Source organism: Ranitomeya imitator, chromosome 6 (assembly GCF_032444005.1).
Source record: "Ranitomeya imitator isolate aRanImi1 chromosome 6, aRanImi1.pri, whole genome shotgun sequence".
In the NCBI taxonomy this organism is placed as follows: domain Eukaryota; kingdom Metazoa; phylum Chordata; class Amphibia; order Anura; family Dendrobatidae; genus Ranitomeya; species Ranitomeya imitator.
In genome coordinates, this window is record NC_091287.1 from 537,976,254 (window position 1) to 537,994,737 (window position 18,484).

Below are 18,484 nucleotides of genomic sequence, written 5' to 3' on the forward strand. Positions count from 1 at the left end.
CAAGACCACCACGCGATGCTTAGCTCCTTCAAGCCAATGACGCCACTCCTCGAATGCCCACTTCATGGCCAGCAACTCTCGATTGCCACCATCATAATTTCGCTCCGCAGGCGAAAACTTCCTGGAAAAGAAGGCGCATGGCTTCATCACCGATCACCGAGCAATCAGAACCTCTTTGCGACAAAACAGCCCCCGCTCCAATTTCGGAAGCATCAACCTCGACCTGGAACGGAAGCGAAACATCTGGTTGACACAACACAGGGGCAGAAGAAAAACGACGCTTCAACTCTTGAAAAGCTTCCACAGCAGCAGAAGACCAATTGACCACATCAGCACCCTTCTTGGTCAAATCGGTCAATGGTTTAGCAATACTAGAAAAATTACAGATGAAACGACGATAAAAATTAGCAAAGCCCAGGAACTTTTGCAGACTCTTCAAAGAAGTCGGCTGAGTCCAATTATAAATGGCCTGGACCTTAACAGGGTCCATCTCGATAGCAGAAGGGGAAAAAATGAACCCCAAAAATGAAACCTTCTGAACACCAAAGAGACACTTTGATCCCTTCACAAACAAAGAATTAGCACGCAGGACCTGGAACACCATTCTGACCTGCTTCACATGAGACTCCCAATCATCCGAGAAGACCAAAATATCATCCAAGTATACAATCAGGAATTTATCCAGGTACTCTCGGAAGATGTCATGCATAAAGGACTGAAATACTGATGGAGCATTGGCAAGTCCGAATGGCATAACTAGGTACTCAAAATGGCCCTCGGGCATATTAAATGCAGTTTTCCATTCATCGCCCCGTTTAATGCGCACAAGATTATATGCACCACGAAGATCTATCTTGGTGAACCAACTAGTCCCCTTAATCCGAGCAAACAAATCAGATAGCAGCGGCAAGGGGTACTGAAATTTGACCGTGATTTTATTTAGAAGGCGGTAATCAATACAAGGTCTCAGCGAACCATCCTTCTTGGCCACAAAAAAGAACCCTGCTCCCAATGGCGATGACGACGGGCGAATATGACCCTTCTCCAAGGATTCTTTTACGTAACTCCGCATAGCGGTGTGCTCAGGTACAGATAAATTAAACAGTCGACCCTTAGGAAACTTACTACCGGGAATCAAATCGATAGCACAATCACAATCCCTATGCGGAGGTAGGGCATTGGACATGGGCTCATCGAATACATCCCGGTAATCAGACAAGAACTCTGGAACCTCAGAAGGGGTGGATGATGAGATAGACAGAAATGGAACATCACCATGTACCCCCTGACAACCCCAGCTGGACACAGACATAGATTTCCAATCTAATACTGGGTTATGGACTTGTAGCCATGGCAACCCAAACACGACCACATCATGCAGATTATGCAACACCAGAAAGCGAATATCTTCCAGGTGCGCAGGAGCCATGCACATGGTCAGCTGGGTCCAATACTGAGGCTTATTCTTGGCCAAAGGCGTAGCATCAATTCTTCTCAATGGAATAGGACACTGCAAGGGCTCCAAGACAAATCCACAGCGCCTAGCATACTCCAAGTCCATCAAATTCAGGGCAGCACCTGAATCCACAAATGCCATGACAGAATAGGACGACAAAGAGCAGATCAAAGTAACGGACAAAAGAAATTTCGACTGTACCGTACCAATGGTGGCAGACCTCGCGAACCGCTTAGTGCGCTTAGGACAATCAGAGATAGCATGAGTGGAATCACCACAGTGGAAACACAGCCCATTCTGACGTCTGTGTTCTTGCCGTTCAGCTCTGGTCAAAGTCCTATCGCACTGCATAGGCTCAGGTTTATGCTCAGATAATACCGCCAAATGGTGCACAGATTTACGATCACGCAAGCGTCGACCGATCTGAATGGCCAAAGACATAGACTCATTCAGACCAGCAGGCAAAGGAAATCCCACCATGACATCCTTAATAGCTTCAGAGAGACCTTTTTTGAAAATAGCTGCCAGCGCACATATATTCCATTGAGTGAGCACGAACCACTTTCTGAACTTCTGACAATAAATCTCAATCTCATCCTGACCCTGACACAGAGCCAGCAAATTTTTCTCTGCCTGATCCACTGAATTAGGTTAATCGTACAGTAATCCGAGCGCCAGAAAAAACGCATCAATATTACATAATGCAGGATCTCCTGGCGCAAGGGAAAATGCCCAGTCTTGAGGGTCGCCACGTAATAAAGAAATAATGATCTTAACTTGTTGAACTGGGTCACCAGAGGAGCGAGGTTTCAAAGCCAGAAACAATTTGCAATTATTTTTGAAACTCAGAAATTTAGCTCTATCTCCAGAAAACAAATCAGGAATAGGAATTCTTGGTTCTAGCATAGAATTCTGAGCCACAAAGTCTTGAATATTTTGTACTCTTGCAGTGAGATGATCCACACATGAAAACAGACCTTTAATCTCCATCACTACACCTGTGTCCTGAACCACCCAGATGTCTAGGGGAAAAAAAGGCAAAACACAGTGCAGAGAAAAAAAAATGGTCTCAGAACTTCTTTTTTCCCTCTATTGAGAAGCATTAGTACTCTGGGCCTCCAGTACTGTTATGATAAGGTAATTCAGAACCGCAATGGACCTTGAAGTTCAGAGCACACAAAGTGACCTGACCATAACCAAAAACATATGACAAGCTTTGAGACGTGGAAACTCTGCTGACCGCAATCCCTAATCCTATCCAACCACACTAGAGGCAGCCGTGGATTGCGCCTAACGCTCCCTATGCAACTCGGCACAGCCTGAGAAACTAGCTAGCCCTAAGAGGAAAATAAGCCTACCTTGCCTCAGAGAAATTCCCCAAAGGTAAAGGTAGCCCCCCACATATAATGACTGTGAGTTGAGATGAAAGTACAAACGCAGAGATGAAATAGATTTAGCAAAGTGAGGCCCAACTTTCTGAATAGACCGAGGATAGGAAAGATTGCTTTGCGGTCAACACAAAACCCTACAAACAACCACGCAGAGGGGGCAAAAAGACCCTCCGCACCGACTAACGGTACGGAGGTACTCCCTCTGCGTCCCAGAGCTTCCAGCAAGCAAGAAAAACAAATATAGCAAGCTGGACAGATAAAATAGCAAAAAACAACACAAGCAAACTTAGCTCATGCAGGAGAGACTGGCCACAGGAACGATCCAGGAGGAAGCAGACCATCATTAGAACATTGACTGGAGGCCAGGATGAAAGCACTAGGTGGAGTTAAATAGAGCGGCACCTAACGACTTAACCTCATCACCTGAGGAAGGAAACTCAGAAGCCGCAGTACCACTCACCTCCACCAACGGAAGCCCATAGACAGAATCAGCCGAAGTACCACTTGTGACCACAGGAGGGAGCTTGACCACAGAATTCACAACAGGGCCCATCATGAACTTTATGGAGCATTATATGGGGCATATTTTGTATGGAGCATTATATGGGTTTCCTGATTCAATATGGATATTCAAAAACACTTAACCTACTGATGTCTCAATTAATTTTACTTTTATTGGTATCTATTTTTACTTTTGAAATTTACCAGTAGCCGCTGCATTTCCCACCCTAGGTTTATACTCGAGTCATTAAGTTTTTCCAGTTTTTTGTGGCAAAATTAGGGGTCTCGGCTTATACTCGGGTCGGCTTATACTCGAGTATATACGGTAATCTTCTTATACATACATACAGTGGGGCAAAAAAGTATTTAGTCAGTCAGCAATAGTGCAAGTTCCACCACTTAAAAAGATGAGAGGCGTCTGTAATTTACATCATAGGTAGACCATGGGAGACAAACTGAGAAAAAAAATTCCAGAAAATCACATTGTCTGTTTTTTTAACATTTTATTTGCATATTATGGTGGAAAATAAGTATTTGGTCAGAAACAAAATTTCATCTCAATACTTTGTAATATATCCTTTGTTGGCAATGACAGAGGTCAAACGTTTTCTGTAAGTCTTCACAAGGTTGCCACACACTGTTGTTGGTATGTTGGCCCATTCCTCCATGCAGATCTCCTCTAGAGCAGTGATGTTTTTGGCTTTTCGCTTGGCAACACGGACTTTCAACTCCCTCCAAAGGTTTTCTATAGGGTTGAGATCTGGAGACTGGCTAGGCCACTCCAGGACCTTGAAATGCTTCTTACGAAGCCACTCCTTCGTTGCCCTGGCGGTGTGCTTTGGATCATTGTCATGTTGAAAGACCCAGCCACGTTTCATCTTCAATGCCCTTGCTGATGGAAGGAGGTTTGCACTCAAAATCTCACGATACATGGCCCCATTCATTCTTTCATGTACCCGGATCAGTCGTCCTGGCCCCTTTGCAGAGAAACAGCCCCAAAGCATGATGTTTCCACCACCATGCTTTACAGTAGGTATGGTGTTTGATGGATGCAACTCAGTATTCTTTTTCCTCCAAACACGACAAGTTGTGTTTCTACCAAACAGTTCCAGTTTGGTTTCATCAGACCATAGGACATTCTCCCAAAACTCCTCTGGATCATCCAAATGCTCTCTAGCAAACTTCAGATGGGCCCGGACATGTACTGGCTTAAGCAGTGGGACACGTCTGGCACTGCAGGATCTGAGTCCATGGTGGCGTAGTGTGTTACTTATGGTAGGCCTTGTTACATCGGTCCCAGCTCTCTGCAGTTCATTCACTAGGTCCCCCCGCGTGTTTCTGGGATTTTTGCTCACCATTCTTGTGATCATTCTGACCCCACGGGGTGGGATTTTGCGTGGAGCCCCAGATCGAGGGAGATTATCAGTGGTCTTGTATGTCTTCCATTTTCTAATCATTGCTCCCACTGTTGATTTCTTCACTCCAAGCTGGTTGGCTATTGCAGATTCAGTCTTCCCAGCCTGGTGCAGGGCTACAATTTTGTTTCTGGTGTCCTTTGACAGCTCTTTGGTCTTCACCATAGTGGAGTTTGGAGTCAGACTGTTTGAGGGTGTGCACAGGTGTCTTTTTATACTGATAACAAGTTTAAACAGGTGCCATTACTACAGGTAATGAGTGGAGGAAAGAGGAGACTCTTAAAGAAGAAGTTACAGGTCTGTGAGAGCCAGAAATCTCGATTGTTTGTTTCTGACCAAATACTTATTTTCCACCATAATATGCAAATAAAATGTTAAAAAAACAGACAATGTGATTTTCTGGATTTTTTTTTCTCAGTTTGTCTCCCATAGTTGAGGTCTACCTATGATGTAAATTACATTACAATTAATACAAGAGAAGATAGTATTCTGCTACAGATGGATCTGGATAAGTTGGAAACTTGGGCTGAAAGGTGGCAGATGAGGTTTAACAATGATAAATGTAAGGTTATACACATGGGAAGAGGGAATCAATATCACCATTACACACTGAATGGGAAACCACTGGGTAAATCTGACAGGGAGAAGGACTTGGGGATCCTAGTTAATGATAAACTTACCTGGAGCAGCCAGTGCCAGGCAGCAGCTGCCAAGGCAAACAGGATCATGGGGTGCATTAAAAGAGGTCTGGATACACATGATGAGAGCATTATACTGCCTCTGTACAAATCCCTAGTTAGACCGCACATGGAGTACTGTGTCCAGTTTTGGGCACCGGTGCTCAGGAAGGATATAATGGAACTAGAGAGAGTACAAAGGAGGGCAACAAAATTAATAAAGGGGATGGGAGAACTACAATACCCAGATAGATTAGCGAAATTAGGATTATTTAGTCTAGAAAAAAGACGACTGAGGGGCGATCTAATAACCATGTATAAGTATATAAGGGGACAATACAAATATCTCGCTGAGGATCTGTTTATACCAAGGAAGGTGACGGGCACAAGGGGGCATTCTTTGCGTCTGGAGGAGAGAAGGTTTTTCCACCAACATAGAAGAGGATTCTTTACTGTTAGGGCAGTGAGAATCTGGAATTGCTTGCCTGAGGAGGTGGTGATGGCGAACTCAGTCGAGGGGTTCAAGAGAGGCCTGGATGTCTTCCTGGAGCAGAACAATATTGTATCATACAATTATTAGGTTCTGTAGAAGGACGTAGATCTGGGTATTTATTATGATGGAATATAGGCTGAACTGGATGGACAAATGTCTTTTTTCGGCCTTACTAACTATGTTACTATGTTACTATGTTACAGACGCCTCTCATCTTTTTAAGTGGTGGAACTTGCACTATTGCTGACTGACTAAATACTTTTTTGCCCCACTGTATATAACTCCATTAATACAAAAAAAAATACATCTATCCTGAACACACAATCATAAAATAATAAGGAATATGATAATAAATAAAGAAACTGAAGATTTCCAGGAAACACAATATACACATAGAATAATTTATAAGTACAGGGGACGGACCCCATGCTGCTCTTCATATTCATACAAGATAATAGGATGGATTTCTCCGGTATACCTAGAAGCATGGATCGCCACTTTTATAGTAGGGATTAAATCTTCCACCAGGAACTCATTACTGTAACCACCTTCAGCCATGGGGTCTCCCGCTGTTCCAGCATCTACAGAGTAGATAAGGCAATTACCAAGTCATATGTGTAAAAGAAAAAAAATCAAAACCTCACCACATGGGAATTTGTCTTTTTGAAGACTGCATTTTTTTCACCTGTATTTACTTTGAAGAAGTCAGCACATTTTTTTTTTACTATTACATATGTCTGTAGTGTGTGTATGTAAAGAAGTAGAAGGTGTTAATTTTGGGTATTAAAGAGGTTCTCTTGCCAATAAACAGATCATAAAGTGTCCTCCTGTTGAGCCCCCCTGCAATCAGCCATTAACAGGGGAGAAACTCAGAAGTGTCTATTTTCCTGCAGCACCACCACAGGTGAAGATAGGTACTACAAACTGTCCCTTCGTATCAATGGGCTGTCTATGGAATACAGGACAGGCCGGGTCCTCCAGAGTGAGAGACGCTCTTTGTAACCACTGATTTCTTTGGTCTAAATCAAAGGACACTCTCTGTTAACTAAAAAATGGGTTTTCTAAACTTAGACTTGACTTTTAGATGTTAAAAAATAAAAAAATAGAATTTTACCTTCCGAGCTTTGCCAAAAGGCGTAAGCCTTCATCCTCAGGGCGGTGCGGAATCGCTCCTTATTACTCAGGGCAATGTTTTTTGGCTCTTTCGAGGGACTCTCTTCTACACCCTCAGTGATAAGTGGAGAAAATGTTTTGGCTTTTGGACTGTTCCCTCGTGGGTTGGATAGCCGTACCCGATCCAACAAGCTCCACCTTTGACTGAAAATAATTAAGATATGTTTATTAGACCAGAAAGTGTCGCCTTTTAGAGAAAAATGGTGGCACTTTAATTAGTTTACGTCCACTGAAGTCCATCATGTTCAAGAATCTAAGGTCTAAAAAAAAAAAATCACATACATTTTTTTATATAATATGTATTTTGTGAATATTTCTATTACATATATATTACACTTATTTCTTATTTATGTCCCCATAAACGTTTTATCTGCGCTTTCCATTTTTTTAAGTGAAGATTTAATCCTAGCCACTGAAGCACCCACAGTAGCCTGGCATTACCTGTTTCCTGCAGATCATTTATAATAATAATAATAATAATAATTGTATTTCTATAGTGCCAACATATTCCGCAGAACTTTACATTTTAGAGGGGACTTGTACAGACAATAAAGACATTATGGAAAAACACATAAAATCAACAGATGCCTAAAGGAGTGAGGGTCCTGCTCGCAAGCTTACAATCTATGAGGAAATAGGGGGGACACAAAAGGAGAATCGTAAAAAATGCCTGTATTGTACAGGACATAAAGGCACAGATGATTGGCCTCGGGGAGACCAAAACATCCAACACTGCGGAGACACCATCACGTGTTTCTCAACGCAGTGATTCCAGAACACTGCCCCCATCCCTTATGGGAAATATGCAGATGCAGGTAAAGAAGCTGCGGAGACACCATCACGTGTTTCTCGACGCAAGCAGTGAATAGCCAGGCCTTTCCCCGGGAAGGAACAACCACGGGAAGGGCAGCATCCTATGAAGGAAAGCCACCTATGCCAAGCATGGTATCCATCCACAGACAGCTGTTTCGGGGTGTTTGCCCCTCATCAGTGTGGAGTAGGAATCTGGCTATTAGGCACTGCTCCTAATAGCCAGATTCCTACTCCACACTGATGAGGGGCAAACACCCCGAAACAGCTGTCTGTGGATGGATACCATGCTTGGCATAGGTGGCTTTCCTTCATAGGATGCTGCCCTTCCCGTGGTTGTTCCTTCCCGGGGAAAGGCCTGGCTATTCACTGCTTGCGTCGAGAAACACGTGATGGTGTCTCCGCAGCTTCTTTACCTGTATTGTACAGGACAGCCATCAATGGAATACAAAGGGGATTCACAATGCTGCTTGAGGGAGTCACCAGCCAGTATCAGTACAAGTACAGACGCAGAGAGCTAATAAGTTAGTGGACGGTGTGAACGGATGTTACGAGGGGCCTGATTTGAATGAATATTTTGTACTAGATGGTGGCCCGATTCAAACGCATCGGGTATTCTAGAATATGCATGTCCACGTAATATATTGCCCAGCCACGTAGTATAATGCCCAGCCACGTAGTATATTGCCCAGTCACGTAGATATTGCCCAGCCACGTAGTATATTGTCCAGCCACGTAGTATATTGCCCAGTCACGTAGATATTGCCCAGCCACGTAGTATATTGCCCAGTCACGTAGTATATTGTCCAGTCACGTAGTATATTGCCCAGTCACGTAGTATATTTCCCAGTCACGTAGTATATTGCCCAGCCACGTAGTATATTGTCCAGTCACGTAGATATTGCCCAGCGATGTAGTATATTGCCCAGTCACGTAGTATATTGCCCAGCCACGTAGTATATTGCCTAGTCACGTAGTATATTGCCCAGTCACATAGTATAATGTCCAGTGACGTAGTTTATTGCCCAGCCACGTAGTATATTGCACAGTTACATAGTATATTGCCCAGTGATGTAGTATATTGACCAGTCACAGTATATTGCCAGCTACGTAGTATATTGCCCAGCCACGTAGTATATTGCCTAGTGATGTAGTATATTGCACAGCCACGTAGTATATTGCCCAGTGACGTAGTATATTGCCTAGTGATGTAGTATATTGCACAGCCACGTAGTATATTGCCCAGTGACGTAGTATATTGCCCAGCCATGTAGTATATTGCCCAGCCTCATAGTATATTGCCCTGTTGCGTAGTATATTGCCCAGTGATGTAGTATATTGCTCAGTGACGTAGTATACAGCACAAAGCCACGTAGTATATTGCACAGCGAAGTAGTATATTGGCCAGTCACGTAGTATATTGCCCAGCTACGTAGTATATTGCCCAGCCAGGTTTGTCACAGTTTAAAAAATAAAAAATAAACATATACTCACCTTTCCGAGGGCCCCTGGTAGTCCACGGCAGCTTCCGGTCCCGGGGTTGGTATTAGCGCAGGACCTGTGATGACGTCGCGGTCACATGACCGTGACGTCATGGCAGGTCTTTGTAGCGCAGGGCCTGTGATGTCGTTGCGGTCATATGACCGAGACGTCGTGGCAGGTCCTTCTCCCACACCATCCTTGCCACCGGAACCTGCAACGGAAGATGGCGGCCGGCGTGAACGACTACGGAGGGTGAGTATAGCAGGTTTTTTTTTAATTATTTTTAACATTACATTTTTTACTATTGATGCCGCATAGTCAGCGTCAATAGTAAAAAGTTGGGGACACACCGGGTTAATAGCGGCGGTAACGGAGTGCGTTACCCACGGCATAACGCGGTCCATTACCGCCGGCATTAACGCTGTGTTAGCGGTGACCGGAGGGGAGTATGTGGGCGGCGGGCACTGACTGCGGGGAGTAAGGAGCGGCCATTTTCTTTCGGACTGTGCCTGTCGCTGATTGGTCGCGGCAGCCATGACAGGCAGCTGGCGAGACCAATCAGCGAATGAATAACCAAGACAGACAGGCAGACAGAAGGACAGACGGAAGTGACCCTTAGACAATTATATATAGATAGGCAAATCAGGGAAAGTTAGGTATGAGTGGTGATAGACCAGCCTAAAGTAATGCGTTTTTAGGCCATGCTTAAAACTGTGGATATTGGGGATTAATCGAATTGTCCTGGGTAGTGCATTCCAAAGAATTGGTGCAGCACGAGAGAAGTCTTGGAGACGGGAGGTGTTGTGAATTCAGCTTTTGGGCTCCCTCCGGTGGTTGTAGAGGGTAATGCAGTTGTGCCTGGACTGCAGGAGTGGACAGGTGTATCTACTAATTGCAAAACTGACTGGGGTATATAGCTTTGCAGGATCCTTTAGTCAGTGCCAGTTGTCCATTGTTCTGGAAGGATTCACTTCCCTGCTGGTCTCTCCAGTTTGCTGTGCTTTTCTACAAAGATAAGTCCTGGCTTTGTTTTTGCTGTCCACCTGCTTGGACCTTATAGTTCTGTGCATTTTCACGTTTTATCTTGTCCAGCTTTGTGTGTGAAGGATTTTTTGCAGCTCAGCTATTTCTCTGGAGATGCAGTTATACCTCCCATGTCTTTAGTCAGATGTGGTGATCCGTATTTTCTGTGGTGGATATTTTCTAGTGTTTTTATACTGACCGCATAGTACTCTGTTCTATTCTTTCTTTTTAGCTAGTATGGCCTCCTATGCTAAAATCTGATTTCATATCTGCATATGTTATTTTCCTCTCCTCTCACAGTCAATATTTGTGGGGGGCTATCTATCCTTTGGGGATTTTCTCTGAGGCAAGATAGATTTCCTGTTTCTGTCTTTAGGGGTAGTTAGATCTTAGGCTGTGCCGAGGGGTCTAGGGAATGTTAGGTACCCCCCACAGCTACTTCTAGTTGCACTTTTAGGTTCAGGGTTTGCGGTCAGTACAGGGACCACCTTCTCCAGAGTCCGTCTCATGCTGCTCCTAGGCCACCAGATCATAACAGGGAGGTGCATATTATTGAGGATTTTAGTCTTAGGTTATTAGCAGAAAGATAGATAGAATGAGACGATGGAGGAGATGTAGGGTGGTGCTGAACTGTGGAGCACTTTGTGGGTAAGAGAGAGAGAGTGAGTGAAGTTTATATTGAACTATGTAGTGGATGGGTAACCAGTGTAACGACTGGCACAGGGTAGAGTCAGCGGTGTAGTGATTGGAAAGGAATATGATCCTGGCTGCTGCATTTTGGCTGGATTTGGATTGGAGAGGGGAGTGTTTGGTAAGAGGGAGACCAATTAGTAGAGAGTTGTAATAGTCCAGACGGGAAGGGATAAGAGAAATAATAAGAGTTCATGCGGAGTCAAAGATAAGAAAAGGTTGAATTCCATAAATATTTTTGAGGTGTAGGTAACACGAGCAAGGGAGTGATCAGATATAGGGAGTGAAGAAAAAATCTGAATCAAGTATGACCTTAAGACAGTGGGTATCTTGCAGGGGAGTAATGGTAGAACCACACACAGAATTGGAAATATCGAGCATAGGTAGGTTAGTGAGGGAAGGAAACACAAGGAGTTCAGCTTTTGACAAATTCAGTTTTAGATTGAGGGAAGACATAATGTTTGAGACAGAACAAAACAGTAAAACAATCACTGGTATTTTGTAGTAATACAAGGTTGATGTCAGCTTTGCTGTATAGACTGGGTCATTATGAGCAGAGTCATTTCATAATTAAAGAGTACGATTGAGATAAAGAGGTATTCCCATTTTGGACATTTGTGGTATACACAGTTTGTACAGCAGATGTGTGCTTCAGCAGAATCTCAAAAATGTGGCCCTATAGTGCACTGTCAAGAAAAATGGTCAAAACAGCTCTTTTGGCTGTTACATAGTTCCTCCTTCAGTTGTCAGATCTGGAAGGAGTTACTCCTGTCATAGCCATGAAAGGCTGAGATGATGATACCCTTTTTAAATAGTTTTTATGCTACAAATACTCTTTTAAGACTATATACTACATATGTCCAAGATGGGAATACCTCTTTATCTCAATCATCCTCTAATGATTATGAAATGACTTTGCTCATACCATACCAGTCTATACAGCAAAGGTGACATATTATCCGCAGGAAACAGCTTTGCTGTATAGACTGGTACGGAATGAGCAAAGTAATTTCATAATAATTAGAGGGTGATTGAAATTAAAAAAGGTATTCCCCTCTTGGACACTTGTAGTATATACAGTATTCCAGCAGTATCTCAAAATTGGACCTTATTGTGACTTTAAAGAATGGAGTGCTAGCAGTTCTCTTGGCTGATAACTTCATGTTATTTCCATCTCAGACATGAAAGGCTGGTAACACCCCTTTAAGACTCTGCAGATCCCTTATCAAACCTAGAACACAATAGAACTTTTAGGACTAAGTACAAGTCCGAGACATGATAGAAAAATTGCAAGTAAAACACCGGAATTATTATTTTCGTATTTTATCCCTAATTATAATATAGAATGAAAATTGGAATTAATAGTCTGGAGTGGGGGGCAGTAACTTCAGAATGACCATGCCAACCTGGTATCAATCACGGGAAAGAGTCTTTTGAAACATTTCTCAATGTGAGCTAGTCGGCTTTTATTTCCGTGTTCCATGAAGTAACTATTCCGTCCCGCCGCCGCCATTATTCGCAGATGTTTTGTGTTGTAATGATTCGTCGGCAGTGAGTGATAAGGACACGCTGTGCGCTGCTATTCATGTAAAGAAAACAGTTCTATTATTGACATCGCTCCCCGTGTCATCGCAGCTTCTTATCCACTTAATAGTCGATTCTGCAGAAATTAAGTCACATTTTCATTTCCTTCTGTTAATTACATTGCACATTTTCAACATCAATAAAACCAGACAAAAAGTAAAAACAACAAAAACTAAAGAAACACACATTCATCCTTTTCTGAAGCGAAAAACTTTATTATGTACTAGATGGTGGCCCAATTCTAACGCATCGGGTATTCTAGAATATGTATTTATGTATGTATATAGCAGCCACATAGTATATAGCACAGGCCATGTAGTATATAGGAGCCATGTAGTACTGTATATACTACGTGGCCTGTGCTATATACTATGTGGCTACTATATACATACATATTGTAGAATACCCGATGCGTTAATAAAGGCTACGCAATATATAACAGTGGCCACGCAGTATATAACACAGCCACGTACTATATAACACAGCCCATGCAGCATATAGCAGCCACATAGTATATAACACAGGGCATGTAACATATAGCACAGCCCACGCAGTATATAGCAGCCATGTAGTATATAACACTGCCCATGCAGTATATAGCAGCCACGTAGTATATAACAGTGCCCACGCAGTATATAACAGTGGCCACGTAGAATATAGCACAGCCCACGCAGTATAGAACACAGCCCACATAGTATATAACACTGCCTATGTAGTATATAGCAGCCACGCGGTATCTAACACAGCCCACATAGTATACAGCAGTGTAGGCACCATATCCCTGTTAAAAAAATAATTAAAATTAAAAAAGTTATATACTCACCCGCGGGGATCCAGCGTAGATCCAGTGAACCTCTGGCGATGCGCGCACGGCTGCTGCCATCTTCCGTTCCCAGGATGCATTGCGAAATTACCCAGATGACTTGGCGGTCTCACGAGACCGCTAAGTCTTATGGGTAATTTCGCAATGCATCGCCGGGAACGGAAGATGGTGGCAGGAGCGAGCGCATCGTCGGACGATGTAGGGTGAGAATAGCAGGTTTTTTGTTTTTTTACTATTTTTAACATTATATCTTTTTACTATTGATGCCGCATAGGCAGCATCAATAGTAAAAAGTTGGGGACACACAGGGTTAATAGCAGCAATTATGGAGTGCGTTACTCGCGGCATAACGCGGTCCGTTACCGCCGGCATTAACCCTGTGTGAGCGGTGACTGGAGGGGAGTATGCGGGCGCTGGGCACTGACTGCGGGGAGTAAGGAGCGGCCATTTTCTTCTGAACTGTGCCCGTCGCTGATTGGTCATGACTGTTTTGCCGCGACCAATCAGCGACTTGGATTTCCATGACAGACAGAGGCCGCGACAAATGAATATCCGTGACAGAAAGAAGGAAAGACAGAAAGACGGAAGTGACCCTTAGACAATTATATAGTAGACTAGATGGTGGCCCGATTCTAACGCATCGGGGATCCTAGAATATGTATGTCCACGTAGTATATTGCCCAGCCACGTAGTTCACAGAGTATATTGCCCAGCCACGTAGTATATTGCCCAGCCACATAGTTCTCATAGTATATTGCCCAGCCACGTAGTATATTGCCCAGCCACGTAGTTAACATAGTATATTGCCCAGCCACATAGTATATTGCTCAGCCACGTAGTATATTGCCCAGCCACGTAGTTCACATAGTATATTGCCCAGCCACGTAGTATATTGCCCAGCCACGTAGTATATTGCACAGCCCACGTAGTATATTGCCCAGTCACGTAGTATATTGCCCAGTCACGTAGTATATTGCCCAGCCACGTAGTTCACATAGTATATTGCCCAGCCACGTAGTATATTGCCCAGCCACGTAGTTCACATAGTATATTGCCCAGCCACGTAGCATATTGCTCAGCCACGTAGTATATTGGCCAGTCACGTAGTATATTGCCCAGCCACGTAGTTCACATAGTATATTGCCCAGTCACGTAGTATATTGCTCAGCCACGTAGTATATTGCCCAGCCACGTAGTTCACATAGTATATTGCCTAGCCACGTAGTATATTGCCCAGCCACGTAGTATATTGCACAGCCCACGTAGTATATTGCCCAGTCACGTAGTATATTGCCCAGCCACGTAGTATATTGCCCAGTCACGTAGTATATTGCCCAGCCACGTAGTTCACATAGTATATTGCCCAGCCACGTAGTATATTGCCCAGCCATGTAGTTCACATAGTATATTGCCCAGCCACGTAGTATATTGCTCAGCCACGTAGTATATTGCCCAGCCACGTAGTTCACATAGTATATTGCCCAGCCACGTAGTATATTGTCCAGAGACGTAGTATATTGCACAGCCCACATAGTATATTGCCCAGTCACGTAGTATATTGCCCAGTCACGTAGTATATTGCCCAGCCACGTAGTTTAATGCCCAGATATTGCCCAGCGACATAGTATATTGGCCAGTCACGTAGTATATTGGCCAGTCACGTAGTATATTTCCCAGTCACGTAGTATATTGCCCAGCGGCGTAGTATATTGCCCAGCCACATAGTATATTGCCCAGCCACGTAGTATAAAGCCCAGTCACGTAGTATATTGCCCAGCCACGTAGTATATTTCCCAGTCACGTAGTATATTGCCCAGCGACGTAGTATATTGCCCAGCCACATAGTATATTGCCCAGCCACGTAGTTCACAGAGTATATTGCCCAGCCACGTAGTATATTGCCCAGCCACATAGTTCACATAGTATATTGCCCAGCCACGTAGTATATTGCCCAGCCACGTAGTTCACATAGTATATTGCCCAGCCATGTAGTATATTGCTCAGCCACGTAGTATATTGCCCAGCCACGTAGTTCACATAGTATATTGCCCAGCCACGTAGCATATTGCCCAGCCACGTAGTATATTGCACAGCCCACGTAGTATATTGCCCAGTCACGTAGTATATTGCCCAGTCACGTAGTATATTGCCCAGCCACGTAGTTCACATAGTATATTGCCCAGCTACGTAGTATATTGCCCAGCCATGTAGTTCACATAGTATATTGCCCAGCCACGTAGTATATTGCTCAGCCACGTAGTATATTGCACAGCCCACGTAGTATATTGCCCAGTCACATAGTATATTGCCCAGTCACATAGTATATTGCCCAGCCACGTAGTATATTGCCCAGATATTGCCCAGCGACATAGTATATTGGCCAGTCACGTAGTATATTGGCCAGTCACGTAGTATATTGCCCAGCCACGTAGTTCACATAGTATATTGCCCAGTCACGTAGTATATTGCTCAGCCACGTAGTATATTGCCCAGCCACGTAGTTCACATAGTATATTGCCCAGCCATGTAGTTCACATAGTATATTGCCTAGCCACGTAGTATATTGCACAGCCCACGTAGTATATTGAACAGTCACGTAGTATATTGCTCAGCCATGTAGTTCACATAGTATATTGCCCAGCCACGTAGTTCACATAGTATATTGCCCAGCCACGTAGTATATTGCCCAGCCACGTAGTTCACATAGTATATTGCCCAGCCACGTAGTATATTGCTCAGCCACGTAGTATATTGCCCAGCCACATAGTATATTGCCCAGTCACATAGTATATTGCCCAGCCACGTAGTATATTGCCCAGATATTGCCCAGCGACATAGTATATTGGCCAGTCACGTAGTATATTGGCCAGTCACGTAGTATATTGCCCAGCCACGTAGTTCACATAGTATATTGCCCAGCCACGTAGTATATTGCACAGCCCACGTAGTATATTGCCCAGTCACGTAGTATATTGCCCAGTCACATAGTATATTGCCCAGCCACGTAGTATATTGCCCAGATATTGCCCAGCGACATAGTATATTGGCCAGTCACGTAGTATATTGGCCAGTCACGTAGTATATTGCCCAGCCACGTAGTTCACATAGTATATTGCCCAGTCACGTAGTATATTGCTCAGCCACGTAGTATATTGCCCAGCCACGTAGTTCACATAGTATATTGCCCAGCCATGTAGTTCACATAGTATATTGCCTAGCCACGTAGTATATTGCACAGCCCACGTAGTATATTGCACAGCCCACGTAGTATATTGCACAGTCACGTAGTATATTGCCCAGCCACGTAGTTCACATAGTATATTGCCCAGCCACGTAGTTCACATAGTATATTGCCCAGCCACGTAGTATAATGCCCAGCCACGTAGTTCACATAGTATATTGCCCAGCCACGTAGTATATTGCTCAGCCACGTAGTATATTGCCCAGCCACGTAGTATATTGCCCAGCCACGTAGTTCACATAGTATATTGCCCAGCCACGTAGTATATTGTCCAGCCACGTAGTATATTGCACAGCCCACGTAGTATATTGCCCAGTCACATAGTATATTGCCCAGTCACGTAGTATATTGCCCAGCCACGTAGTTTAATGCCCAGATATTGCCCAGCGACATAGTATATTGGCCAGTCATGTAGTATATTGCCCAGTCACGTAGTATATTTACCAGTCACGTAGTATATTGCCCAGCAGCGTAGTATATTGCCCAGCCACATAGTATATTGCCCAGCCACGTAGTATAAAGCCCATTCACGTAGTATATTGCCCAGCCACGTAGTATATTTCCCAGTCACGTAGTATATTGCCCAGCGACGTAGTATATTGCCCAGCCACATAGTATATTGCCCAGCCACGTAGTATAAAGCCAAGTCACGTAGTATATTGCCCAGCCACGTAGTATAATGCCCAGGCACGTAGTATATTGCCCAGGCACGTAGTATATTGCACAGCGACGGAGTATATTGCACAGCGACGGAGTATATTGTCCAGCCACATAGTATATTGCCCAGTCACGTAGTATATTGCCCAGGCACGTAGTATATTGCCTAGCCACGTAGTATATTGCACAGCGACGGAGTATACAGCACAGAGCCACATAGTATAGAGACTTTAAAAAAAACAACATATACTCACCTTCCGAAGGCCCGTTGAAGTTCCACTATACTCACCATCCGCCGCCTTTCCCGCTCCTCAGGACGCTCCCGGGAACGCTCCATTGCAAGCGTCAGCTTCCGGTCCCAGGGCTGGTATGAGCAGGACCTGTGATGATGTCGCGGTCACATGACCGTGACGTCACGGCAGGTCCTTGTCGCACATACAGCCCTGGGACCGGAAGCTGCCGCTTGCAATGGAGCGATCCCGGGAGCATCCCGAGAGGCGGGAAAGGCGGCGGATGGTGAGTATAGCAGGTTTTTTGGTTTTTTTAATTATTTTTAACATGACATATTTTTACTATTGATGCTGCATAGGCAGCATCAATAGTAAATAGTTGGGGACACACAGGGTTAATAGCAGCGGTAACGGAGTGCGTTACACCGTGGGCTGTTACCGCTGCCTTAACCCTGTGTGAGCGGTGAGTGGAGGGGATTATGGAGCGGGCGCCGGGCAGTGAGTGCAGGGGAGTAGGGGAGGGACTAATCCGTAGTATATTGCCCAGCCACGTAGTATATTGCCCAGTCACGTAGTATATTGCCCAGCCACGTAGTATATTGCCCAGCCACGTGGTATTTTGCCCAGCCACATAGTATATTGCCCAGCCACGTAGTATATTGCCCAGTTACGTAGTATACTGCCCAGCCACGTAGTATATTGCCCAGCCACGTAATATATTGCCCAGCCACATAGTACATTCCCCAGCCACGTAGCATATTGCACAGCGACGGAGTATACAGCACAGATCCACGTAGTATACAGACTTAAAATAAAAAATAAACATATACTCATCCTT

General features: G+C 44.2%; 1 protein-coding gene across 1 annotated transcript in view; it reads right to left on the reverse strand.

Annotated features, from left to right (window-relative positions):
- Positions 1-18,484, reverse strand: part of KCNQ3 (potassium voltage-gated channel subfamily Q member 3) — a 280,751-nt gene that overhangs the window by 11,769 nt on the left and 250,498 nt on the right. Inside the window, exons 10-11 of the mRNA XM_069731938.1 lie at positions 7,048-7,250; positions 6,412-6,514 (exon numbers count right to left, since the gene is read on the reverse strand). Of these exons, the coding sequence (XP_069588039.1) occupies positions 6,412-6,514; positions 7,048-7,250 (306 nt within the window). The remainder of the gene's footprint in view (positions 1-6,411; positions 6,515-7,047; positions 7,251-18,484) is intronic.